This window comes from Gallus gallus, chromosome Z (genome assembly GCF_016699485.2).
Source record: "Gallus gallus isolate bGalGal1 chromosome Z, bGalGal1.mat.broiler.GRCg7b, whole genome shotgun sequence".
In the NCBI taxonomy this organism is placed as follows: domain Eukaryota; kingdom Metazoa; phylum Chordata; class Aves; order Galliformes; family Phasianidae; genus Gallus; species Gallus gallus.
The window spans coordinates 29346485-29373698 of record NC_052572.1 but is presented as its reverse complement, the minus strand read 5'-3'; the positions used below and the strand labels follow the sequence as shown (position 1 = coordinate 29373698).

The window sequence follows — 27214 nt, the reverse complement described above, 5'->3', positions numbered from 1 at the left end:
GCTCTGGGCAGCCTGGTCTAGTGGTTGGTAACCCTGCACGTAGGAGGGAGGTCGAAACTATAAGATCTTTGAGGTCCTTTTCATCTCTATGATTTTATGATAATGCTTTTTGGACATTCAGATTGTTCAGTTTTGTGAAATTCAGGAATAATCCAGACTATCAAGACTAAGATTCAGGTGACTCATCGGGGTTTTTTTTTAGATTTGTCAATCAGTTTGTCCTAGAAAGTAAACAAAACAGACTCCAAATTGACCAAAAAAAAAAAAAAAATAGTGGAGGAAATAGTGGTTTGTTTTAACTCAGTTTCTTTCAGATTTATCTGTTAAGTAACCTCGTGATCAGTGCTGGATTTTTACTTTGTTCTTTTTACAATGAATTCTTTAAAATTAATGGGATTAAAATTAATATTCATTAAAATAAAATTAATAGTGTGGCCACTATTTATATTTTTTATGTAATCTGTGTTCAGCTTTGGTTTTGTTTTCTCTTAAACTTTAGGGAATGAACAATGAAATGTTCATATACAACTCTCAAACAGTATCTCTAATTAAACTTGTGTGATGTTACTTTTTTATCCCTTCAGCAGCTGAATTATATTTTGCAGAACCTCTATCATGTAGTTCTACTCAGCAACTTTCAATTGTCTTCATTCGGGTGAATGCATACTCTATTTGTTATTTACTTTTCAGATACTGAAACAAGCTTTTTGAACTTAGAAGAATTTAGAAGAATTCACTAGAATAAAGAAAGAAATGCTTAGAAAGCTATGTGCTTGATACTCTTAACAGAGTTTAATAGTTTACATTGCTATTCCATTTTTATTTTCTTCAGATAGAAATGAATATATTTTACTTTATATTTCTGATTTAAAAAAAAAAAAACTCCTAGTTTATATCTTTATTCCTTAATTTTAAAACTACATAGTAAGTAATAAGTTAAAAAAATTAAACACAAAGAAGTTAAAAAATCTGTCCATATTTTATATACATTTTTTTTTTTAATATTTGATGGTGTTGTCCTTTTTTTAAAAAAAAAGAAAAGTTTTATTTGGATTCTTTAAAATGGCATCTGTTGGCATGTTATCTTGACAGAAAACTTCTGCAAGAATTTGCAGGGAGGTCTGTGAAGTAAAGTTTACTAATGACAAATAAACGTAGCTTGAACAACTTTGATCATAAACACCAAATAGGTTTATAGCTTGAGGTAGAGATTGATAAATGGAATATGCTAAATGAAATCCTGAACAGGACAAATTGCCCAATATCTTTAGGCTATCTGTGAAACAGAAAAGTTAAAACTTCATACTTTTATGCATTAGCCTGTGGAGACAATTTCACTTCTGAAATGCTTCAAGAGCGTTTGAATATAATGGGCTTTGTACTGCCTGCCGTGGATGTACCCTGTAGAGAGCACTCAGCCCATTCAGCTTGAACTCCATTTTATCTAGCTCTCATCCATTAATTTTCTCCTGACCTTGGGCATAAAAAATATGCACTTTTTATATTCTGTTCTTTGTGTGGACAAAGAGGAATAGCATTACCCATCGATCACCATTATGAACAATACAGCTTAAAACAAACACAGGTCACATACAGATATGTTAAGAGAAGATTTGTATTGATTTCACCAGTGCTGAGTGAAAAGGAAAAAGCCTACCATATAAATGGTGAAAAGAGGTTTGAAAAATGACAATTGTTCTGAAGTGGACTGAAGGACTTTCCTTTATGGTTATTATTGGTAAAAAAAATGTACTAAAATTTGTTTCTTTTATTAATAAGATCTACCTCTTCTTAGTATATTTATAACCATAACTTAGATTTTGCAGCATACTACAGACACAGTATCTGTTTATTTAACTGCTTCATTCTTTCTTGTTGAAAGCTTTTGCTGTTGTTAAACTGTTATTCTGATTCAATCAATTAATCTGTATTTAGTTCTAGAACTGAAATATTTAAACCATACTTTTAGCTGCAGTCACTTCTATTTGTTTTGTAACTCAAATTTACTTGCAGCATGCTGCTTTTCAGTATAGCAAAACTGTATGTCTTGTTAGGATACACTATACTTACAGGAGTGCTAACTTGAATGTATTATGGTCCTGCACAATAATATCCTTATAGGCAAATATAACCTCATTCTATTTTAATTATTGTCCATTTCTAACTCATCTAAATTAACTTCATTATGGATTCATATTTTGCCATTTGTAATGAAGTTTGTAGGATAATTTTCACTCAAGATCATATTGACTTAAGGAATATGGCAGGGAAGAACTTGCCTGCGCTGTCCCAGAGTAAGTACAAATTGGGGGGAAAAGAAAAAAAAATAGAGTAATCTTAGAACTTACTGTTCTGAAACAGTCCTATTAGGAGCAAACACAAATATTCTTACCTACTTGGAGATGGAGTTGAAATAATTTGTGATAAGACCTTAATGGACTTCTCGCTCAAGTAAGAACCTGGATAATCCAAAAGAGTCATCATCACTGTCATCCTTTGCAGGAAGTCCAAGTAGACTGTTCACATCTCTAATACATTTTCCCATTTAAAACTCTGAGAAGATCAACAAAATGAAGAATCCCTTGACCTGACCATCCCTGCTTCATAGTATTTGCACCTTTATTTGCAGTTTCTGACTTGGGGCTGTGTATTCCTGATAAAGAGGTACGGAGGCATAAAGGATTTGTTAACAATGTGGATCCTGTGAGGACTAGAAGATATGAAAAAGACTCCTTTTCAACTGCTGATCTACTAGCCAGGGGGACTGCCTGATCTGAAATGTTCCTGCTGCTGTACTTTCACTGTTAAGAGAATTTACATGTGAGAAACTCATCAGCTAAACTAACCTGTTAGTGAAATTTTAGCTGCCCAATTCAGTTTTCTTACTACCGTGTTTTCTCCTGCAGGAAAAGCTATAATCATGCTTAGGAAATTAGTAGGAAAAAAAAAATCCAAGTTAGATTTCATTGCTGGTCAAGAATATTACATATTTTTCCTCACATACTCAGTTATTTTAGAAGTATTCACAAGTCCTAATTCATGATAGTATGCTAAAAATTTATGATGAAACTAGAGTGAATGTTTATAAGTGATTGTACCAGTTCAGTGGCCAGGTAAGTGATGATTTCCTTCCATTAATTTGAAAACAAGTACTAAGATATTTATTAAGCCAGAGTTAACATCAATTACTGTGGAGAAATATGGCATAATGATTTTGTTTTTGTTTTCTGTTAGATTGTTTCGTCATAGGGAAAGAAGTACTTGTAAAGTACTATGTGCCAGGATTACTGGGATAACTGTGAAAAGAAGCATTATGCATAACAACCATTTCTTAAAGAAAGCCAAAGAGATCATACTTTTGATATAATAGGAATCTTTATTAAAATATTTTAGTATGACCTATATGGATTAACCCCCAGGAAATTCAAGGATAAATATGGCAGATGGTCTTCATCTCATTTTTTTCTCTCTTTAAGCCATTCCACACTACCCAGCTACTGTGATGAAGCAGCTGTGAATGAGAATGAAATTCTACTGTACATGACTTTTATCTTTTGAGATGTCTTTTGCAGTATGTTTCACTAGTAATTTTCACGTTCAGAGTAAATACAGTTGTTGATTATATACTATGTAAAATATTCCATATTCATAGAATCACAAATATTGGAAAAGACCTCTGAGGTGGAGGTCCAACTATCCACATACTACCAATATTTTCCCACTAAGCCATTTTCCTTTGTAACACATCTATATGTTTATGGAACACCTCCAGGGATAGTTACTCAACCACCTACTTGAGCAGCCTGTACCAGCACCTGACCACACTTTCAGAGAAGAAATTCTGCCTAATATCCAACCTGAACCTCCTCTGGTAGAACTTGAAGCCAACCTCTCTAGTCTTGTCTCCAGTTATGCTGGAGAAGAGGCCAATCGCAACCCTGCCACAAGAACTTTTCATATAGTTATAGAGAGGAATTAATTCTCCACTGAGCCTTCTCTTATCCAGACTACACAATCCCAGTTCCCTCAGCTGCTCCTCTTATAACTTGTGCTCCAGAGAAATCACCAGCTTCATTGCCCTTCTCTGGACATGATCCACGGCCTCAGTGTCTTTCTTGTAGTGAGGGGCCCAAAACTGATCACAGTACTCAAGGTGTGGCCTCACCAGGGCTGAGTGCAGAGGGATGATCACTTCCCTGCTCCTGCTGGATTTCTGATACAAGCCAGGATGCCATTGGCCTTCTTGGCCTCCTGGGCTCACTGCTGGCTTGCATTCTGCAGAGCTGTACCAACACCCCCAACTGCATTTCTTCCATAGTCTTCCAGCCACTGTGCCCCAAGGCTGTAAGCATTGCCTGGGGTTGTTGAGGCCAATGTGCAGGACCTAGTCTTGTTAAATTTCTTCCTGTTGGCTTCAGCCCTTTGATACAACCTATCCAGATTCCTCTATCATCTGTAGAATTAATGAGGGTGCACTCAGTGCTTTGACTCAGGTCACCAGTAAAAATTCTAAAATACTTTGAATTGTGCAATAGAGTATTCTAATCATAGTCATCATTTTTTTTATTATTATTATTTTTAATATATGTATTGTAAAACAACTGGAACTATTCTTGTCATATTTTGGATCTGATTGTAATAGAAAAAAAGAATGGAAAAAGATATCTAGAATTTAAAATGTGTCTCAAAAGTTTAAAATGCAAATGAATAGCTTTATTTTACCTTCAGGTAATATACCATGCAGTGAGGCTCTTCCAGTCCCTCAGGGCAGCTGTTCATAATGTTTTTTTTCTAACCTATTTGTGAGAGGGAATTACACAGCTTTTTTGTGTGTGTGTGTGTGCAGCAAGGATGTAGAAATAACCAGTTCACACAAATCACCTTTAATAAACTAATTAATTAATTAAGTACTTTAATAATAATAATTTGAAGACAGTAGGTGTAGTTTCATAGGAAAGAATTGAGTACAGAAAGTATTAGAGATGATCAACGTTTTTCTGTGTATCACTGTAAATACACCAATGCATGACCAGTCCCTGACCTCCTTTTTAAGTCTAGTTCGTGTATTTGTGTACCATACTTCCATGAGAATCTAAAAGGTTGCTTTCTTTTGTAGCTATAAATGTTATACTATTCCTTTATATTTAATTCTTCTTTCATTTATAGCATATAATTTTTATATGGGTATAGAATAAAAAAATACTATATTTTATATAGTACATATTTTTATATAGGTATAAAAATCTGTAATGATTAATTTTTTTCTGCCATATGTAGAATTATTGTTCTTGAGTTGAGGACAAGAAAAGGATAAAACAATGTGAAGACATAAAACAAGCCTGAACATACTGAGAGCATTCTTGTTGTGTAATCTCTGTTTCTGCCTTGCAATCCTTTCAGATCCTATTACATGAGGACACCATCTCTTTTAAATACTGAGAAATAAAGATGATAGTAGTTTGTTATATGTTGAACAAAGGCTGGTAATGGAAGTAAATGTGAAGAAGCAGCTTGTTCTTACATTTCATTATGGAATATTAATGTTTCATAAGTTAGATTGCTAGTATACAATGTCACCATGCTATTATTTTTAAATTTTAAATAATGAATTATTCGTGATTACATTCACATTTAACAATGCAGTTAATTGGTGAACAGTATAAGCTTTCTGAAAAACAAGTATTTTCATTTCAGATGTATCCTTCAAACAACCCTTTCAGAAATTTACAAATGCCTGTTCTGATACAAGACCTTCCCAGTCCTGCATAAGCTCTTTTCCAGTGCTGTTTTTTTGTTTGTTCATTTGTTTGTTTAAGTGCTTGAATTTTTGGAAATAAATGACAGACACACTAAGGGCAAGAGGGTGCCAGCCATGGAATAAGTAAGATTATAATAATTACTAGCTTTAAGAAAAATACATTCAATACAATGAATATATTAACAGAAATATTTGTGTTGTGTTGAGAATGCAACTCTTTCCAAGTAAGAACTTTGACATTTTATTATCATTCACATGCAAACCCACTATATGATTTTTGATCAGTTATGATACTGCACTGTATCAGTATTTAATTTTATTGATAGCAGTGACAATATAGAGAAATTTATGGTATACATGTTTTATATTTTCTTAAGTTCTGGTCATTACTAGCTACTATCTTTTAAACGTAATGTCTCATAAAAATGTGCACAGTCCTAGACTACTGAATGTTTATTGGACATAAACAAGTCCTGGCTAGTGAAAATTCCTCACAAATGTGAATGCTTTTCTGTCATTGCATCTGCCTTCCACGTGAGTCTCCTGAAGTCACAACATGGAACAATGGCTGAGAAATCAATATATTATGTTGTTACCTTGTAGAAGGATGTAGGTGGATTCAGTCTCAAAATTAGCGCTGATCCATCTTCGCAGGAAGTGTCTGTATATCTGCAGATTTGCATTTGAAATGTATGATTAGCAGTGAAGACAGAGAAATTGCAAATTAGAGTTTTGAGTGTTAGGATGTGATGTTCTCCATGATAAATCAAGAAACCTTTTGAAATACAGTAGCTGGATTTTTGAAACATTTCTAATACTATTTTTGCTGGCCTACCATGTTTCCCTACAGATATTCAATTTTCAAGTCCTGCGACCGGTCCCTGAGCAATACTTAGTACTCGTGTTGCAGTCCACTTCAACATAAAGAAAGCTATACTGTGAATGTTGTTCCAAAATAAAAGAAGGAAAGTTTTACCTTATTCCTAATCAGAACAAGAGTTATTTGGTTGTACTTTCTAACTGTGTAGATCAACATCTAGATCTCTGTCTTTGGACAATCTGATCTCTTTCATTGATAGAGTGACTTGCCTGGTGGATGAGGAAAAGGCTTTTGACATAGTCCACGCTGACTTCAACAAAGCCTTTGAAACTGTCTCCTTCAGTATTCTCCCAGAGAAATGAGCAGTCCATGGCTTGGACAGATAAACTCTTTTCTGTGTGAAGAACTGGCTGGATGGCAGGGCCTAGAGTGCGGTGGTAAATAGAGTCAAATCCAGTTGGTGACTGGTCATGAATGGTGCCCCCAAAGGGCCAGTACTGGGGCCTTTTCTGTTCAATATCTTTACTGATTAACTAGGCAAGAGGATTGAGTGCACCCTCAGTAAGTTTACAGATGTCACCACAGAAGGATGTGGACAGGCTGCATCACTGGGCTGAGGCCAGTGCGATGAAGTTCAGCAAGACCAAGTGCCGCATTCTGCACTTTGGCCACAACAACAGGCATGGTACAGAGTGGCTGGAACACTATATGGAAGAAATGGACCTGGGGGTGTTGGTAGACGCTTGGGTTTTGTCCTCTTCTCCCATGTAATCAGTGGCAGGACTAGAGGGAATGGCTTCAAGTTGCACTAAGGGAGTCTTAGGTTGGATACTAGGAAAATTTTCTTCTCTGAAAAAGTGAGCAGGCACTGCAACAGGCTGCCCGGGGAGGTGGTTGAGTCACCACCCATGGAGATGTTCAATAAACATTTAGATGTTTTACTGAGTGATGTGGTTTGGTGGGGAAATACTGGTGGTAGGTGAATGTTTGGACTACATGATTATGGAGGTTTTGTCCAACTTTGGTGATTCTGTGATTTTATGATTGTATGAAAAAAGGAATCATTATGACTAATGAAAACAGTATAACGGTGGACATTCTTTTGGGATTATTATTTTCTGTTTTAATAGCAATTCTAATTCTATGTTATTTGGGGCCTTGACAGCCTTCGATCCTACTTTTTTGATCATTTTTCAGCTCTAACCTTGCAAACTGCAGTTTAAGTTTTTATCGAACACTTACCTTCCTAATATGATATGTAAAAGTTATTTCCTATTTTATGAATACCGTCATAGAAAGAAAGAAAGAAAGAAACTAGTGAGGAAGGTAGAAAGGAAAGCATTGCAAAATTGTATGGGTTAGAAGAGATCTCTGAAAATCATCGCGTCCAACCCCCTGCAAAAGAAGTCTCCCTGGGGAAGGTTGTACATAAAAGTGTCCAGGTAGGTTTTGAATATCTCTGGAGAAGGATACTCCACAGCCTCTCTTGGCAGCCTCTTCCAGTGTTCTGTCACCCTCAAAGTAAAGAATTTATTTCTTATGTTCAGGTGGAACTTTTTCTGTGTTCCTTTTTGTGCTCACTGCCCTTTATCCTCTTGCTGAACATGACCAATAAGAGCCTGGCCCCATCCTCTTAACACTCACCCTTTTGATATTTTTAAGCGTTTCTAAGATCTTCTCTCAGTCTTCTCTTTTTCTAAGGAAGGAAGGCAGAAGATGGAAGAAAGGGAGGAAGGGACAGGGTAAGAGTAGAAGTGAGGGAAGAAAAAAATAACTTTTATGTTAATTGACAGCAAAGGCAACCTCATAGATTAGAGTGGACAGTAGATAAAAGAAAAAAGCTTTTAACTAAAAGAATTGGAAATAAAAGATTTCCCAAAGGTTTTATGTGAAATTATTCTAAAGATGATAAGTTTTATGCTAAACATTTGAATTTTGGAAGGCTAATTCATAATGAGAATATATATATACATATTTATGTATATATATGTAGATTTTAAATTTATTTTTTTACCAGCATGGAGAGAGAATAGAATATACTACACACACACACACAAAAGTGTAAATAAACTGATAATGTGCATCAGCTGTGTTACTTTTTCAAGGAAAGGTGAAATTTGTGTAAGAACTTAATATTGAAGAATTAAGCAGACTAGTGCTAATAGGCAAAAATGTATTATGGTAGACCAGTTGTTTTAATATTCTAACGTCAAAACATTAAATGATGTTTTTCTTTCATTCTTTTTGGAAGGTGGTAATTCTTCAAAATTCATATCACACTTCTGCGATGTTCAGTTTTACATTTATTTGGGAGTTCATCTTTCCATCATTGTATGTACCTTCTTTTATACCATTAGTCATTGGTTAACTGGCCTCTAATGTTATCCTAAAAAGGTACTCTGATATTTAATGATTTTAAAGCAGATGAACTGGAAGTAAGAGTCAGTAGATTAATAGATTAATACTCACAGAATTTGAATACAAAAATGCAAGTACACAATTATTCTAACTTTTCCTTTTATTATATTTGCCTATGACAAAGGCTTTGCAACAAAACATTTCATCTATAATCAAATAGAGTTTGTTGCTAAATATGATTATGAAGTGTTCATTAATTTGAAAAGTCTGAAAACAGTAATAATTAAAACATGAGGATATGTGTCACTAACTTCAGGGGGAAGAAATATAAAAGGCTATAGAATACACGTGCAACCATAGGTGAAGAATACTTATAATGTGACAAGAAAAAGAAAGTTCAAAACAGATCATTTTAAAAAATTCTGAATGTGGTACATTATTGACCAAGTCTTTTTCCCATCCTTTAGGTAACTTGGAATCATGAACATCTTTAAATCTGTACATCATAGAATATTTTCTCTTCTACCCTACTAAACATCAGCATGTTTACAGAGCATTAAAAATCCTTTGATTTCCAATGTCACTCCTCAAATACAAGCAGACAAGTTATTGTTATGATATAATTTTCTTTTTGGCAAAAAATACTCGGTATCACACACTGTTGAAAAACAACTTAAACACAACCAACATTTTTTGTGCTAGTTTTTCTAAGTCGTGAGATTTGTATTAGATATGATAGAAGGCAACTGTTGGTGATTTTCCTTTTTATATTTTGAGTAGTGTTGTTCAACAGATTATGTTGTTTTTTGTAGCTATTCATCAGTGAAGATAAGTGGAAAAAAAATCTTAGGTATAATTTTTCTGTTATGATGTTATATATGATCAATGGTGTCCTTATGTTTGTAGTTTCTTTCCCTTCTTTATTTTTTGTATTTCTGTAGTCTAAATTTCAGACAGTAAAATAACATCCTAATTTATATGTCTACATTTGGCAAGTTCTCAATAACTTGCAAATAAATGTTCGTCTCGTCTGTTCTGACTGACAGCCCAGAAATAGCCTTTTAAATTGTGTCAGATTCTTGTATCTCTGTTTGAAAGGTAAAGTTAAACAGTTTTCATGGCAATGTGAATGAAGTTGAATCAGCTGTTTTGGTGACTGTAGTAAACTTTTGTCTATAAGATTGTGCATGATTTTATCTCTGAACACTAATAGCTGACTGAAAACTGTTGCAGATGTCCATTTACTTTTGGGCTTTTGATAGTTCAAAGTAATTTATTTACCAAAATAGACCTATTCTCACTATTCTCTTATTACATATTTAGACATTATTTTGCCTTTTCTCCACTGTGGAATGAATGAAAATGTTCCATCATCACAAACATCAGTAAGGTTTTCTAGAAAAGTAAAAAGTAGTGGATTCAAAAACCCTATGGAGAGAAATATGATTTCATCAGCTGACATATATTTATCCAATATTTCAATCAAGAAATATTGTATTTGTATTACAGTATCTTTCTATGTTTCCAGTAAAGATTGAATCTCTGTCATGCCTTGCATTCTACATGCTCATGAAATGACTTTGTACTTGCTACAAAGACTTTACAACAAAAGCTACTAGAGAAAATGCAGCTATTTATCTACCAACCTAACATACTCACTGCACATAAACACTCGGTTTCATGGCCCAGAAAGTATAATATATCACCAGAATTGGTGTATTAAGCTGTTTTTTTGCTTCTACTCGTTATTGAGTTGCTCCTGTGCAACATGCTATTGCAGTACTAATAACAGAATGCCAAAATAATATGAACAACTTAACATAAAAGTAAGTAAATCCACAAACTAAGAAATTAAATTCATAATGAACTTTAAACATTTGATTTAAATAAATGTAAATATACTTTGTGACCCAATGATTTTTGATTTATCGGAAAATCTGTTGGCCCTTTTTTCTGCCAGAAAATCTGCAATATTTTTTTTTCACTATTATTTTTATTAAATATTTAAAGATCATAATACATATGAAGATTTTTTCTTTTTTAATATTTTTTAAAGTTTTTTTTTCAGATCACCCACATTTAAAAGGAACCCTGTTGTATCCCTTCGGTATACTTTCAGAGCAACTGCCACTTTAATATGTTCCTTTCAAAATCTACAAAGAAAATATCTTTCACATACTCAATACAAAATGTAACCGAGTAGTACAAAATCTCACATGTGAAAATCAGTTTGTTAAAACTTCCATGTGAATATGTACTTAAACATAGAGTCAACCTGGGCATAGATAAAGATCTTTTACGAATTTGGACTGTGAATAACAAAATACCTTACTTTCATTGCAGTTGACAAGGCATTCTGATTTAACTGTAGTTTTTCACTTGAAACATCCATTTTCTCTGTATTTTGTATTTTGTATCTATATTTCTCACTATAGCCAGTGAGCCTGAGGATGTCTCATGATCTCTTAAAGGAGCTGATTCTAAAATACAGTATACAGTTAGATTCCATAGCATTTTCAAGCTTAAAAATCAGGATGAGCTATTTTCAGTGCTGATATCAGCTTGAATCATGGTAAGTTTGAAGTCAGAGTGTGCTTGAAAGTAACCATACAGTGAAATACACTGATTCAGGGCAAATTTACAAAGCTATATAAAGAATCTACAGAGCAAGGATGATATCAATAATTGGAGATGAAAATAAGCTTCTAGTAAATATATGATCAGAGAGGTTAAATTTGCTGATCTATGACTGTAAAATCTGTGCAATCTGATCACTGCACAGAAGTTGTCATCAATTTCAATATCTTTGAAATATTTTGGTATTAAAATACTGGAAATATATTTCCTACTTAGTTTTACTGTGTATGGCATAAAGTACAAAAGGAACAGAGAAGCCTACCAGTAACATTAAAATTGTTTTCTATGTCTGCATAAGCTTGGGATTATCTAGGTTCTTCTTGGTTTTGTTTGCTATCAGAAGGTGGTGTTTTGTAGAGGCACTTTCTTGGAATATGTTTTATTTTATGCATTTGTATGGAGAGAGAGAAATATATTGTCATAAATCACAGCAAGACTTTCAGCATTAAAGCTGAAGACATGACTTTTAGAAGCCTTTGAACTCCAATTTACATAAAATATTTAATGAAATGCCTTCTAAAGCAAGAATGCTATTCTGGAGAATATAGAAATTTGTTAAGCAAAAAAAAAAAAAAAAAAAATAGGAGTTATTCAAGCATTTTACAGTTAGTCTGTAAAATCCTTATCCTTCACCAATAGAGGTGTCTTTCCTTCACCTGGCAGGAATGAAATAGTGCTTAATTTATACAGACCACAAGGTAAATGTGTCTCATTTCAGTGACAAGTTGAAAATGGAAACAACAGACTGAATTTCTGTTATAAATTCTTCTGGCAATCAGCTGGAATTAAATGTTACCCCTAAAATGTGTCGCAAAGCTTGTAGTAAACTTGACAGTGTGAGTTCCTGGAACACATCTTCTAAAATATCTAGGAAATTAGAAAACCTACTGATGACATTTCCTGATTGTAATGTAGTGTACATTGTAGTGTACACTACATTAGTGTAGTGTAGTGTAGTGTAGTACATCTAGTGTAATTAGCAAGAACGGTTGAGGATTTTAAGGGAGGTGAACAAATTGAACTCTTGTATCTCACAGGGAGCACAACAAATTCAAGTGTTTACTTCTCAATTGCAATGACTTTATAGGTTGGTTTCTGCATCTTGGGAGAAACTGAGATGCTTCAGCTCTGATTCCCTTACTGTTTTGAATGAGAAGACTTACTGGAGGTACTGAGTTCATGACTTGAGAGAAAAACCTGGATAGAACACATTCATTTCATGTGTATTAACAATAATTGAAGAGAGAACATAGATTTTTTCAATTGTGATAGACCAGTTGACCATGAAAGTGAGCTGCAGAACTATTTGCTAAATTTTGAATGCATTTTTGCCATACATGAACTGTGCTTTGATAGAAATTCTATATTTGTTCTGTAGGATTGTATCAACTGAGTTTTTAAACATCTCAGGCTTTGATTCATCATCAGCCATATGTTTATAAAATTAGTAATTGCTTATAGATGTTAGGCTTTAAAACAGTCCTGCAGAAGTCTACAGTACTCCTTGCAAATGCTACAGGATGCTATAGTTTCATTTAAATATCTCCTTATTGTGTTCATTTCTGAGTGTTAAATTCACAAAATGTACTCTGTGCTTGAATATATCCAAACAACTTTTTTCTATATTTTATTATGTTTTGCATTTTTCCCAAGATGTAATACTAATTTGGAGTGAAGATGAAGCAAATTAAGAAATAATTGTAGAAATCCTAGAATGAGACTTAAGAATTTTAAAATTCTGTGTCTATATGATCATCATTTACACCAAAATGAAGTTTGTCTGCTTAGTATTTGGCATACTTTAATATAAATAAAGAAATAGAACCCAGCTATTGCTCTTAATGTTTTATTATTACCTAGAATTTCTTTTAAAACAGGGGGAAAAAAAAAACACAACAACACAGAGAAGCATGTTTGCACTCAATTTGGGAAGCATGAGATGACTTAATATCTGTGAAATGGTTATGCTTATTTTACATTCATTTCTCATAAACAAAACAAAAACTAAAACTTGTTTTTCATTTTTAAATGCCTCATGTATCCTCACTACATTTAAATTTTTGATTTTGCATGCAGATGTTATTGTTAAGGTGGTTTGAGTTTGAGCACAAGTTATCTCGCATGCATAGTCATGTTGCAGATGTTTCATCTGCTCTTTACTCAGTGTACATGTTTCTAATTCTTCTAACATTTCTATTCACAATATTTTACCATTTACTTTACAGCAAGTTTGCACACTGTTATCTATTTTTCCTGACATACAGTAAGAGAACTTATATGCCTCGCATATAATGCACGTGAAGAACATCTTACAGAAAGTCAGAAAGTGCAGGAGTTCTATTAAGCAAATTTAGTATTCGCTACTGTAAGGAGGGAGTTTGGCTGACATTTAAAGTGGCATCACAACTGAGTCAGCTGTCATCATGGCAATAAAAGGGTTCAATCCTCAAAAGAACTTCATAATCCTCAGTAAAATTGTCCTGAATCTTCTGTTCCCCTGGTGCTAGGCACAGACATTACACATTCTCATAGTAAGCCCTTCTTTGCAACACACTATCAAAAAGTATGAACTAACACCATACACTTGAATGGAAAATGTACTGCCCTGGCACAGTGGCCTTTAGCAGCTAAAAAGCTTTGGAGCTACCAGAGGTCTAGGCAGATGATGATGTTCAACGTGAAAGTTGAAAGCAGCAGGAAGTTCAAGAGAAATGTTTTTAGGCCAACAGACAGGGGATAATGAGTTTACTTTGCAGCTGAAATAAAAGAATGTTTTAAATTCCCATTTTTGCTTTTGGGAGATTGACAAGTATTTGTAACTCTCTAGAGAGACAGGTTTGAACAGAAGACTAAACACAGACTGAAAGGCTCCACTGCTGAAAGCAAATTGCGGGAAAAGAAGGAAAGAAAGAAGTAGTCTGAAAGGTAGTTATCTCCAGAGTAAAAATATCAGGAAGACCAAAGCATAAAACTCAGATAAATATCTTCTAAGAGTCTTACAGAAAAAAAGCTTCTGTCATAAAAATGAGCGGTTATACTACTGTGGAGAAAAATCTTGAAGGATAAAACAGAAACTTATGATAATAAATTTATGCAGAGGTAGAACAACAGAAATCACTTAGAACACTAAAGGTGTAGTAAAATAAAATCAGTATAAAATGAACATTTTAGTTCTAACTAACTTGGAATTATTAGTAACAGGCTTTATTCAATTTATAGAGTATTATAGTTGCTTAATGGGTTCTTAGGAACAAGTGCAATACTGTTTTCATGTGTTAAAATTATTATTCTAGGTTTTATAGCATTTATTCTTTTGATGCAGTCCTGTAACTCCTACTATATTTAATTAGCATTATATGCATACCATACAAAGAATAGAAACAGTGTGTGTTTTATTGTAAAGATTATTAAACTAACATCTTGTTCTGACTGAGAAAGTTGTTTATTTTCCAAAAACTTCCAGCTGTGAACTTTCAATCTTATAACCTCTTGATAACAAAGGTGGACCAACTAATATATAGCTGCTGAAGTGAACAGTGATAGTAGGTATTAATCACCCCACTTAGCTTATGCTAAAGCAGATAGATACGTTAGTATGTGCTAGAAGTTCAGTGCCATTTGTCTAGGTGTACTATTGTGAGGTATTAAAAAAAAAAAAGAGTTACTAATAATGAATGATGATAAAATCTTATGACACTTCTAATCAGAGTTTACATATATTTACGTTAGTGTGTCTTCAATGTTTAAATATCAACTTGAAAATACCTTTTGATTCTTTCCTCTTGGTCTTCTAGTAACTAGTTTTCACTTATGCTTGAATGAAACAGCCAGTTGTACAGGCCTTAGGAACTATCATTACGCATGACTGCTTTTCCACATGGGGGGTTATGAAGCAGGAACATGTAGTTTAAAGGCCAACAAAAGTGGCTTCAGAGCTGTGCGATGTCTGCTGCAGGAATTGAGAGCACAGGTCATCTTCTCTTTTCTGCTCCCTGTAGTAGGTAAGGACATTGAAAGAAATAGATGGATCCAATCTATAAGAACTTGGCTTCCTGGCTGGTGACACCATCAGAACCTTGTTTTTTTGACATCAGAACAGCATAGTTAGCATCAAGCTTACAGACACTAGATGGACTTTAACTCTCTCAAAAGGGGAAGAAGGTCCTTGGGGAAAAAATAGCAGGGATTGCAAAGCAAAAAACTGAAAATATTGAGAAATAATTTTCTCTTGTTCTGTAAAAGAATAGAGATTTTTAAACTCAAAATTCAATAGAATGTTTTCCTCGAAGCTCTTGATGTTGCTCTTTCATGGTAGCATTTTTGTGGTTTTCAACTGCAAAATGAGATATTAAGGTGGGTGTTTGTGGGTAAGAATGTGTATGGTCTTGTTTATTACAGGCCCACAGCCAGTTCCTGTAACAGTATTTAAACATAGCTGTTTCATACTAAAGATTAAAAATAATCTTCCTCAAAAAATTTTAATACATCAGGTTAAATACCTCTGACAGACTTTCTTTTTTCTTTCTTTCTTTCTTTCTTTTTTTCCTGGGAGTGCAGTATGTAGAGCAAAGACACACTCATACACACAAATATGTATATATTTACATTATGTAAGTAAAATACATTACATACGATATGTTCTTCATGTGTTGAATGAGCAACAGGTTACCCAAAATGCAAGCCCAACCATCACTGCTTTTTAAAATCACCACATCTATTACTTTTGCAGCTAGTACTCAAAGCAGACTGTGTTACAGCCATTCTTCAAAGTAGTATGTTTTAATACAATCAGTTAATGAAATTAATCAAATAAAAGCCAAAGAATGAACACATTGATTTTTAAGTCTTCCTTAAGTACCACAAAATACTAAAATTATGATATGTAGTCATAAGATTTATTGCTGTGTATTTATTTAGGTGCAGAAAGTATTTCCATTAGTTTAACATGTGATATGTTCTCAACTACTTCCAAAGATTGCCTACATCTTCATGCCTGCCTCTCCGTTGTGCAGAAAAATTAGTTTCAATCCTGTTCCCTAAAAGGAATGAATTTTGTATTTTGTTTTAAAAAGGGATGATAACTGTTAGTGCTAATAAATCAAAGGAGAAACAGTTCCATTGCTGAAATCAGACACAGCCCTAGTACTCTTAGTCAAGTGTTTATGTTGCCCCTATGGAATGGTGTCACTCACTGACAGATTCCTGTCTTTGTATTTTGGCTTGATGTTATCTTCATCTGCACCTTCTTCATATAATTTACCACGTATTAAGCATGCCCACATGGATTTGGTGCAGAGTTCTCCTTGTGCTTACACTGATTTTTTATTTACTTAACAAGCAAAATGCTAAGCTAAGCTTAGGCTGTTCAGGAGCAGGAACTGGCTCTCTGCACCTCCTTTACTTCACTAACACCATTTGCAGATAAGATTGGGATAGCTTTGAAAATAAATTTTGTGACATGAAAATTTTCCTCCTGTTTCTTCTTATATGCATATATTTTTATGTTAGTTTGTCTGGCTCTGCATCTCATTTTGATGATATTTGTCCAGTATGATTTGGAGATGCTCACTCTAACTGTAGATTTTAATAAATATCATTTTGCACTTCCATTCACAAATCATGTTATTGTCCTTTTTTAGAGTTAACACTGAACTTGACAAATCCCATGCCAAGTCAAAAGGAAGTTCATGTGTACACTTTCCCTTTCTCCTGGGCCTATCATCTCCTGTTAGCAGAGCCTTCCTTCGTACTCAGAAAGATGAGGAGTGAGGCGTAAGGCACACCCATTCCCTCTAGTATAGGTAATCAGGGAAGGACTTCACCATCCACCCATAAAGGAATTTCTTTTCAGTCCCCCATGAAGTTTCATGTAGGTTCTGTACTAAATACAGAAAAACTATGCATAGCTAGAACAAACACAATTTTTTTCTTATTTTCTTCTTCTTTTTTTTTTCTTTTTTCTTTTTTTAATGTTCAGTAATAGGTTTCAAGGGATATCCTCTTCAAATGACTCTTCAGTGCTCATGGTCTGTTCTAATGATATATCTCTTTTTTCTCTTTCTTTTCAACAGTAATAACACTTTTATTTTTTGTTGTTCATGTTTGCTCTTTACTAAAATACTGATATAACATCCCAATTGATACACTTGGCTGGGTTCACTGGTGTGTTATGCACCACAGTAAAATTTGGAAAGCATAGTCTCTAGCTTGAATAGCATACTGCTTAATTCACAGAACAAAACTGTGTTTACTGTTCTGAGCAAAGGATCTTCAGCAAATCCTGAAGGATAAAATTTCATCAGCTTTATTCCTTCTTTCTTTTTTCTAAAGGACCAAACTTCGGGCATTCTGGGACACCTTTCTCTCCCAGGCCAGGCAAGGAACTGCAAGGCATGGCCAGGCCAGTTCAGTGCCATCCAGGCCAGGCAAGGCAAGGCATGGCCAGGCCAGGCATGGCAAAGCTTGTGTCCTGTTCTCAATTCAGATTAATATGTAATGTCTTTATTTTGATTATTTGTTGTTTTATACTTAAGAATGAGTATGAGACAATCACTAGTAAAAGTGTAATATGTTTATTAATATCAATATTTAACACAGAATATAAATGATATAAAGAAGAAAAAAATAAGATTGAAAAAACGATATATGATATAAAGTGATTTTAATCAATCCAGATATCAACTACTAACATTGGAAATGAGCTTTAGTGCACAGGAGCCTGTTACTAATATTAGTTATCTACATCATAAAATGTAGTTTGAAAGATTAAAGCTTAAGACATAGTCTGCCATCACAGGATTTGTTATTCTTTTCATTTTATTTTTAAAATGGAGGGAAAAGAATCACAGATATGTCGAAATATGTACTAGGCAGAGCAATCATGTTTTCTTAATCCTCATTCTTGGCAAACCCTAGTCCAGCCCTGATTTAGTGTAATCTAAATCCTAACCCTGTCTGGAAAGTAGACCTCAAATTAGGAATGGTAATCATGAAAATTCCTATCATTCTTTTTTGCAGTGCTCTTGTCTTTTATTTGTCAGTACAAGATGTATAGTTTCATTCTTGTGACATTTGCATATGCAAATAAATGGAAGGATATATTTCTTCAGATGTTTAGTGTTTCCTTTCCTGAGTATGGATACTGTGCACTTAAACCTCTTCACATTCTCTGCCTTTGTTTCATTACCATAATCCTGACTGAATCCTCTCCTTATGCTAAAGACGGATATTTGGCAGTGATTCTTGAATTCACTGCATTTTTTTAGGACACGACCTTTTTTATTTCACATTCCATTCCCAGTGAGAAAAAGATATCCAGAAGATCAGCCATGGCCAAATTTGGTCATATGATATTCAGATGGTATGCTGTTCTGTAAGCTATGACAATGCCCAAGTGCAAATGTGATAATAACTTTTTTTTTTTAAAGATCTTTTTGTTTTGTTTTGTTTTGTTTTAATGAGTGATGATTCTTTGAGTGCTGGTTCTAGACTGTTGGTATTTCATTGTTAAAGAAGACTTGTTCCCATCAGTGGGACAAGTCACTGTGGAAAGAACTTGCTATGCACACTGTTAATTTAGCAGATTTTGAGAACCAATACGAGAGAGTACAAATACTTTTTCCATTTTCATGTCCTTATGAAGATATCTGATTTCAGTGTATTCATTTGTTAAAACAGAGAACTTACTTAAGGCTAAAGTGTAGTAACAGTGAATGTTAACTGACGTAATTCAGTGTGAAATTCCTGGTGCAAAATTCATACAAACAATAATTCAGACTCTATGTTTTGTTATGCAGACATTACTTCGCAATTTGCAGGGTAATTTCATAAACCTACTGAACCTTTCCCCCCCCCTCCTCCCATCAAAAGTAGTTTGTGAATCTTGAAGATGAAGAATATTTAAAAATGTATTTTTAAATGAATATTTTTTTAATGGGATAGTATGGACAGCTATCTTCTTGTTGAATATTAAGTGATTGTTAGTAAGTGTCCGATTGTCTTATTAGTGTCTTGTCCTTGCATGGTATAATTGCTTAAAATCTAACATAAATCAAAACTGTTACCTACTTACATTATTGCAGTGCAGCCATTACCTAATATACCTAGTTTTACTGACTTAGAGCAGCACTACATAAATGTCCCTGTCTGTATACAACAGCTTTGAACAAAGAACTCTTGGAAAAGAAGTAGTTCTATATTCGTAATTTCTGTTTCAGCAAAATTTACTTTGTAAAATATTTCAATAAGAATAATGCTTAGTAATTGTTGTTTTTCTTATATATTATATCTTTTCAATCCAACTAAGTCTTTTATGTATACTAATAAACTGTTTTGTTTTTACTTTTCAATTTATTCGTTTGCATAGTTCTTTGCTAATAGTAGAGAATGCCAACTTTGCTGCAAAATGTTTATTTCAGTCCCTCCTCCACTCTATTTGATTTTACTGTTTTCAGACCCACTTTCAGTTAAGTTGTAGGAAGAATGGTTTTGAATGATATGGTCATGATGTCAAAACAGAGCAAATTATATGCTGCTGCCATCTGGAATAGTGAAAATAAAAGCTTTATTTACACTGTTCCTTGAAATAATAGACTTTATTGCAGCAGTTTATCTTCAGTATCTATAGTGTATTCTGGGAATACTCCATGTGTGCCTTTTTAATTCTACGAGCTATAGAATGACTGAAACTTGCCAGTGGCAAAGCCATCCTGAATCTTGAAATAGACTTTTTTTCTTCCTGAATAGAACGGAGAACAACCTTCCATTTCCACAAAAAAGATTAATTAGTTCACATGGGACCATGTTTCTCTTTGTGAGACACAATGGAATACTTAAAGTATATATCTTAGTGAGGCAAATTACACAGATTAAACTGCAGGTTAATTCCAGAACACAGATCTATCTATGGTGCAAACAACTAACGTGGAAGAAAATACTTACACCTTGTTCTCATATTGACTATCCAGTCTTGGAACCTGCTACTACCTTTATACTCCATAATTCACCTCTAATGTCAGCACACTGTGTTTTGGGTACTTCACTTTTGCACTTAATATCGATAACATAGTAATTTTGTCTTGATATTCTATATCTGAGAAACTTATTCTGTCTTTCTTGTTAAATCACAATGTTGATTGTCAGGGAGATTCAGCAACTTAGCACAATAGAGAATTTAGGACTTTAAGTCCCAGTCCATGTGGATCCAATGGCTGTTTATGACAGCCACTTTTTCCAGCAAGGTCTAGAAATGATTTGAAAGTTTTCTGTGGGAAAAGTAGCCAAAATGTAAATAAGGTGTCATGAACACTGGATGAAAATAGCATTCTCTTATTTTACCTATGTTGGTAGATTTGTCATGAAGAGTGAAATCCATCGTACTAGATTTGAATCTTCCTCTTTCTTTGGATCCTGCTTTTGTATATATGTAAATTTTACAGCATACATTCTTCTAAATTTGCTGAAATCTTATAGATTTGTAACATTTGAAAAAGAGAGACTGGAATAGCTTTTTTTTTTTCTTCATTCAAGCATTACAAGTTACAGTTAAAGAAGGAAGAGAGTAGAATTTGTCATAAGTAGTCATACCACAGTTGTGTACAGAAACTTTTTTTTTTTTTAATGGGTACTCCTAAAGATGAACATAGTTTCTTTTTGTTAGAGTGTAATTTTACTTGAAATACAAGTATTTTCAAAATGCAACCCTTTCAAAATTAACGATTACTTAGAAGTCTGAGTTTAGCTAGATGTGGGAATCTCAAGGAGGTTTTTTTACAGATGAGCAATGTCAGACAGACTGAATACACAAAGAGAAAGTTTAGAAATGCATTCCAAGAACAACTGTGATGGAAAAAAAAAGAAAAAAAGAAAAAAAGAAAGAAAGAAAGAAAGAAAGAAAGAAAGAAAGAAAGAAAGAAAGAAAGAAAGAAAGAAAGAAAGAAAGAAAGAAAGAAAGAAAGAAAGAGAAAGAAAGAAAGGAAGGAAGGAAGGAAGGAAGGAAGGAAGGAAGGAAGGAAGGAAGGAAGGAAGGAAGGAAGGAAGGAAGGAAGGAAGGAAAGAAAGGAAGAAAGGGAGGAAGAAAGGGAGGAAGGAAGGAAGGAAGGAAGGAAGGAAGGAAGGAAGGAAGGAAGGAAGGAAGGAAGGAAGGAAGGAAGGAAGGAAGGAAGGAAGGAAGGAAGAAAGGAAGGAAGAAAGGAAGAAAGAAAGGAAGAAAAAGAAAAAGAAAAAGAAAAAGAAAAAGAAAAAGAAAAAGAAAAAGAAAAAGAAAAAGAAAAAGAAAAAGAAAAAGAAAAAGAAAAAGAAAAAGAAAAAGAAAAAGAAAAAGGCAGGAGCTTCAAATCATCATCAAGAGTTTGTATGATAACCAGTCTAACCAGTCTTTGTAATTGCCTATGATGTTGTTCAGATCAAACAATTGGGAGCAAACAACTTTTAAAGAGCTCTTCCAGCAACTGGAAGTGATACTAGCACAGGACTTAAGGTATTCTCTTAATGTTAGTAATGGAGTACAGCGTTAAATAGGGACTCACACTGTTACAGCATCTAACATATTCAAAGAATGTATTCTATTTTTAAATCTTTGTATCTGCCAACCGAAACAAAACTTCTATTGTATGTACTACTAACTAACCACAAGGACAGAAAAATCTGCCCTTTAATGGCCTCTCAAGCTGACAGTACCAAATGGCTTTGAGAAGGTCAAGCCTGATTTAAATTGTTGATACGCTGAAAACTAGCTCACTAGAATGGAATATTAATAAGAAACATTGGTAAATAGTGAAATTTAGAGCTTAAGGAACTTGTTAGTAAGCAGCAAAGAAAAATCTTTCTACGTTATATACAACTGTAGGCCTACCAATGTATCAAAAAAATTTTAACAGTTATTTTTCTCTTTCGGAGAGCTAGAGGCAGTTCATTAACAAACAGTACTCAGATCTGTTGCACAATGTGTTTGATGATTTGTCAAACTTGCTATCATCAAAATATAAAGACAGTTTTGTACAAATCACTAATACTCTTTGAGACAAAAACAAAACAAAACAAAACAAAAAAAAAAACATCTTAAAAACTAAATCCACTCTGATAAGTGCTTCAATTAGAAATTTCATTATTTCCCCAGTCCATTTTATGTTGAATATATGGTTTTATTGCCAAATACCTAAAACCAGATCGGAAACAAGACACAACTGTCAAAAATATAACAGTTCTGGCTATTTGAGTCCACTATACTGTGATGTTTCTCATGAAAATTTAATGAAGACCACTCATTCAAAGAGATTCTGTGCATACAGGGTATGGATAGAATTTAATTACCCTTATTAAAAGTAAGAAAAGAAAGTTCTTTACTACTCCATCTTATTTGTATTCCGGATAGATTATCTGTGTTGTACACTTGCATGTCCACAAAAGGCATTTCAGAATTTTTGATTTGAGCCAAGGAAGAACTGAAAAGTCATTAAAATCTATTTACATAGTTCTTATTCACAAGTCAAACATTGTTACTTTCAAAATAAAGACTTCGTGTTTGTAAGCAGATTTGAGACTCACCTGTCTTTGGGAAGAGAACCTGTAGCTAGTGAAGAGTCTCACATTTAGTTACTGACTGGTAGAGATACTAGGTTTAGCAATTTAAGTAGACTTATAGAATCATAGAAACATAGAATAGCTGAGGATGGAAAAGACTCTCAAACTCATCAACTCCAAACTCAACCTAACCATACTACCCTAACTCTTAACTACCCACCACTAAATCATGTCCCTGAGCACCACATCCAAACAGATGTAAACATGTTCAGGGATGGTGAATGGATTTAACTCCACTGACAACTCTTTGAACCCGGTTGTCCAGACAGTGTTTCACCGCACAGAGTGTATGCCCATCCAACCCATGTGCAGCCACCTTCTCCATGAGAATGTTGTGGGGGACAGTGTCAAAGGCTTTACTGAAGTCCAGGTAGACTACACTGACAGCTTTACCTTCATCAACTAAGTGGGTCACCTTGTCGTAGAATGATACCAAGTTTGTCAAGCAGGAGCTACCATTCATGAAACTATACTGACTGGACCTGATCTCCTCGCTGACCTTTAATAGATCTGTGATGGCTCTTGAGATTATCCATTCCATAACCTTTTCTGGCACTGATATGAGAATGATAGGTTTGTAGGTACCAGGATCATCTTTCCAGCCCTTTTTGAGGATGGGCATCACATTTGCCAATCTCCAGTCCATAGGGACATCCCCAGTTAGCCAGGACTGTTGAAGGATGATGGAGAGTGGCTTGCCAACCACATCTGCCAATTCCCTCTGCATTCAAGGGTGCAGTCCATCTAGCTCCTTGGACTTGAGTGTACAGCCTTTGAAGCAGATCCAAAACCATTTCCTCATGGATTTGGCTGGCCTTATTCTGTTCCCCATACCTATCTTCCAGCACAAGGGGCTGTGTGCCCAGGGAACAACTAGTCTTACTATTAAAGACTGAGACAAAGAAGTTATTAAGTACCTCAGCTTTATCCTGATCCTTGGTCACTGTGTTCCCCTCTGTGTCCAACAAGGGATGGAGATTCTCCCTAGCCCTCCACTTACGGTTGATGCATTTATGGAAATACTTGTGGGAGAATTGTTTTTACTTTACCATAGCAGTTTCCATATGCATTTGCATTGAAAGCAGTTAAGGAACCTGTGGGTGACTTTATTATTCACATATTTCCTATATCTAGAGTTTCTCAGCCTTATGAAATCTTTTTATGCATTAATCCTTCCAATATCTGTCCATAGCAGTATGATGCCATCCATCTACACATCCTAAGCAAGAGGCCACATCTACACAACCTAAGCAAGAGGTCATTAAAAGTTAAGACCAACAGAACATAATTAATCAGTGAAAAATGTATGGAATTAACTTTGTATTAGTTAGTATGGTATTATGTTTTGGATTTAGGATCAGAATAATATTGATAATACACTAATGTTTTAGATGTCGTTAATTAGTGCTTAGTGAAAATTCAAGGTATTCTCAGTTTCTCATGCTGCTCTGACAGTGAGCAGGCTGGGGAAGTGCAAGGAGTTGGGAGGATAGCCAGAACAGCTGAACCGAACTAAAACAATAATGCTGGGGGATACTGAGGGGACTGGTACAACTCAGGGGCTGGTTGGGTATTGATCAGCAAGAAAAACTGTATATTCTATGATTGTTATTATTTCTATTCCTTCTCTGCCCCATTAAGTTGTCTTTATATCAACAAATGAGTTTTGCCTTTTTTTTCTCTGATTCTCTCCCCTTCTTACTCCATAGGGGAGTGAACAAACTGTACCATGGTGCTTAGCTGCCTACCAGGTTAAACCACAACAAGCACAAGAATTGAGTCTTCTAAAAGACCGTCCAAATCCTACACTTCATGTTCATACTTGCTTATGTATTTGTCATATAATTTACATATAATACGTAAATAAGATATTTTTTCTCCTGGTTGTTCATAGGCATGCTAATTCAATATTTCTCATAAAATAATAAGGATTCTCATAATCAGAGGAATGTTAGCACTAGAAAGTAACATAGTGGACATCTGGTTTATGAGCTGCATCCAGTATCTAAGGCAATTACATATACTTTGTGGGTGTAATGTAGCCACTAATTTATGAATTTTCTACTCTGTGTCCACATTTTGTTCACTGTAAGTTAACTAAAATATTGCCTGAGTTGCTTTTTTTTTTTTTGTTCTTTATCAATTCCTTGCAGTTAGGGGAAGATTACTCAATAGCTAGGTTGGTGATGGGACTGACTTGAGTTACTACATAGCTAGTGTGATATCCTTTAAATTATACATTGTTTTTGCAGAGGACCAAATTCCCCGTGGTTTCCCCACCATTGATATGGGTCCCCAGCTGAAGGTGGTCGAACGAACTCGTACAGCTACCATGTTATGTGCAGCCAGTGGCAACCCTGATCCCGAAATAAGTTGGTTCAAAGATTTCTTACCTGTTGACACAAGCAACAACAACGGCCGCATCAAGCAATTACGATCAGGTAGGGTCTTGTTACTGTTTCCACTAATGTGCAGAGTTGTTCTCTCTCACCTTTTCTTTCTTTTCTTTCTCTTCCTTATTATTTTACTTTTTTATAGGTAATAATTTATCTTCCTCTTCTCTTTTCTATGTTATTGAGTGTGTTGTCCATGTCTGTGATGTTGTCATAGCCTTTTCTAGAGTCTATCTCTATGTGTTTTGCAGCTTCTGTTTACTCCACATTGCTCACTGCTGTGACTGTACTTTTTGATAATTTTTTTCTTTACTGCTTTTTGCAGTACTTGATGGATCCATTTTCTCCTCTTTCTTTCTTCTTTCCTTTTTATTTTTTTTAAACAAATTTATTTCAACATTGGACTTCATTCAGAAATTGCAAGGAGTACCAATGGTTATATTCATCAAAATCAGAACCTGCATTAGACACTTCAATTAAAATTTAAAATGTGTTTTGTGCTGTCTTTTCCACATTTGACTCCACCAAAGATTAGCCAGTTTGGACACATCCTCCTTCCTCTCACAAATACATTAAACAGAGTACTTTTTCCCATGCACAATTATGCCTTACAAGAAAATCTAATTAAAAAAAAAAAAAAAAAAAAAAAAAAGGAAAAGAAATACTTGGGTAACTTATGAAATGAAGGTTTTTTACTGGCTGAGCATTTTTCCTACACATTTAGCCACAGTAGTGTGCGCCCACACTGAAGTTTTATGAATCCAAAATTTTCTGGATCTACAGAAGTCTGCTTTTGGTGTAGAATCCAGCTTATGCTGCTCTCTCTCTCTTTGCCCCTTGCACCTCCCTAGCAGTCCTTTCACTCTTCTCCTGCCCTAGTTTATTATTTTGCTCTCCGTAAATTTAAATAAATAAATAAATAATCCTCTAAATTTCTAAAGTTTAAAGCTTATCCCTAAATAATACAACTGGGATATATTGACCTTTTTTCTTTGGCAGTTGTAGTTGATATCATTGTAGAATCTAAGTTGTTTAATCACATGTCTTCCCAGAATTCTCAGCTTTTGACCTGTCCTGTGATGTTAAATCGTCTTGTTAACTGACTCTTTGCTTGTTGTCAGCAGAACTGTGTAAATTAACCTTCTGTTAATGTAAATAAAGAATTATTTTTTCACATGTGACATAGATGATTTAGTATATAAAGTTTTAACTGAAAACTTTGTACCAAATTATAAGGAATATAATAATATTTTTATGCTGTCTTTCTTCTCTCCGTATTTAAATCTCCAGAATCTATTGGTAAGTGCTTAGTTCTGAAGCGCACTTCACCCCCACTAATTTCCATATTCAAAATATGATGATGATGATTATTATTATTATTATATTATGATTACTATTATTATTCTTAAAATGCATGGCATGCATTTTACTAACAGTCAGTGTAGTCACCAGATCCCTATAGTGGCGCGCACACACACCTCCACAGAAATGTTGTCTTATCAGTTATAGAAACACCTAGAAGAAACAGTACACATGTATCACAGAGCTGTAGTACAGTAAATGCCATAATACAACCTAAATTAAAATGTTTGTTTTGAGATAACCTTCAGTGTGTCCTCTCTTTTTATATATATATAGACTTTATATATATATATATTTAAATAGAAT

General features: G+C 34.3%; 1 protein-coding gene and 1 long non-coding RNA gene across 51 annotated transcripts in view; both read left to right on the top strand.

Annotated features, from left to right (window-relative positions):
- Positions 1 to 27214, top strand: part of PTPRD (protein tyrosine phosphatase, receptor type D) — a 362219-nt gene that overhangs the window by 187848 nt on the left and 147157 nt on the right. For 27 of the 50 annotated variants that reach the window (XM_040655787.2, XM_040655782.2, XM_040655777.2 and 24 more), the window contains exons 5-6: positions 25406 to 25594; positions 26837 to 26845. In XM_040655787.2, the coding sequence (XP_040511721.1) occupies positions 25406 to 25594; positions 26837 to 26845 (198 nt within the window). The remainder of the gene's footprint in view (positions 1 to 25405; positions 25595 to 26836; positions 26846 to 27214) is intronic. The other 23 variants (XM_040655785.2, XM_040655786.2, XM_040655771.2 and 20 more) reach the window with 1 other exon arrangement.
- LOC121108267 lies at positions 7453 to 13401 on the top strand. The gene is made up of 2 exons (XR_005842678.1): positions 7453 to 8909; positions 9404 to 13401. It is a non-coding gene; the product is annotated as an uncharacterized LOC121108267 (long non-coding RNA).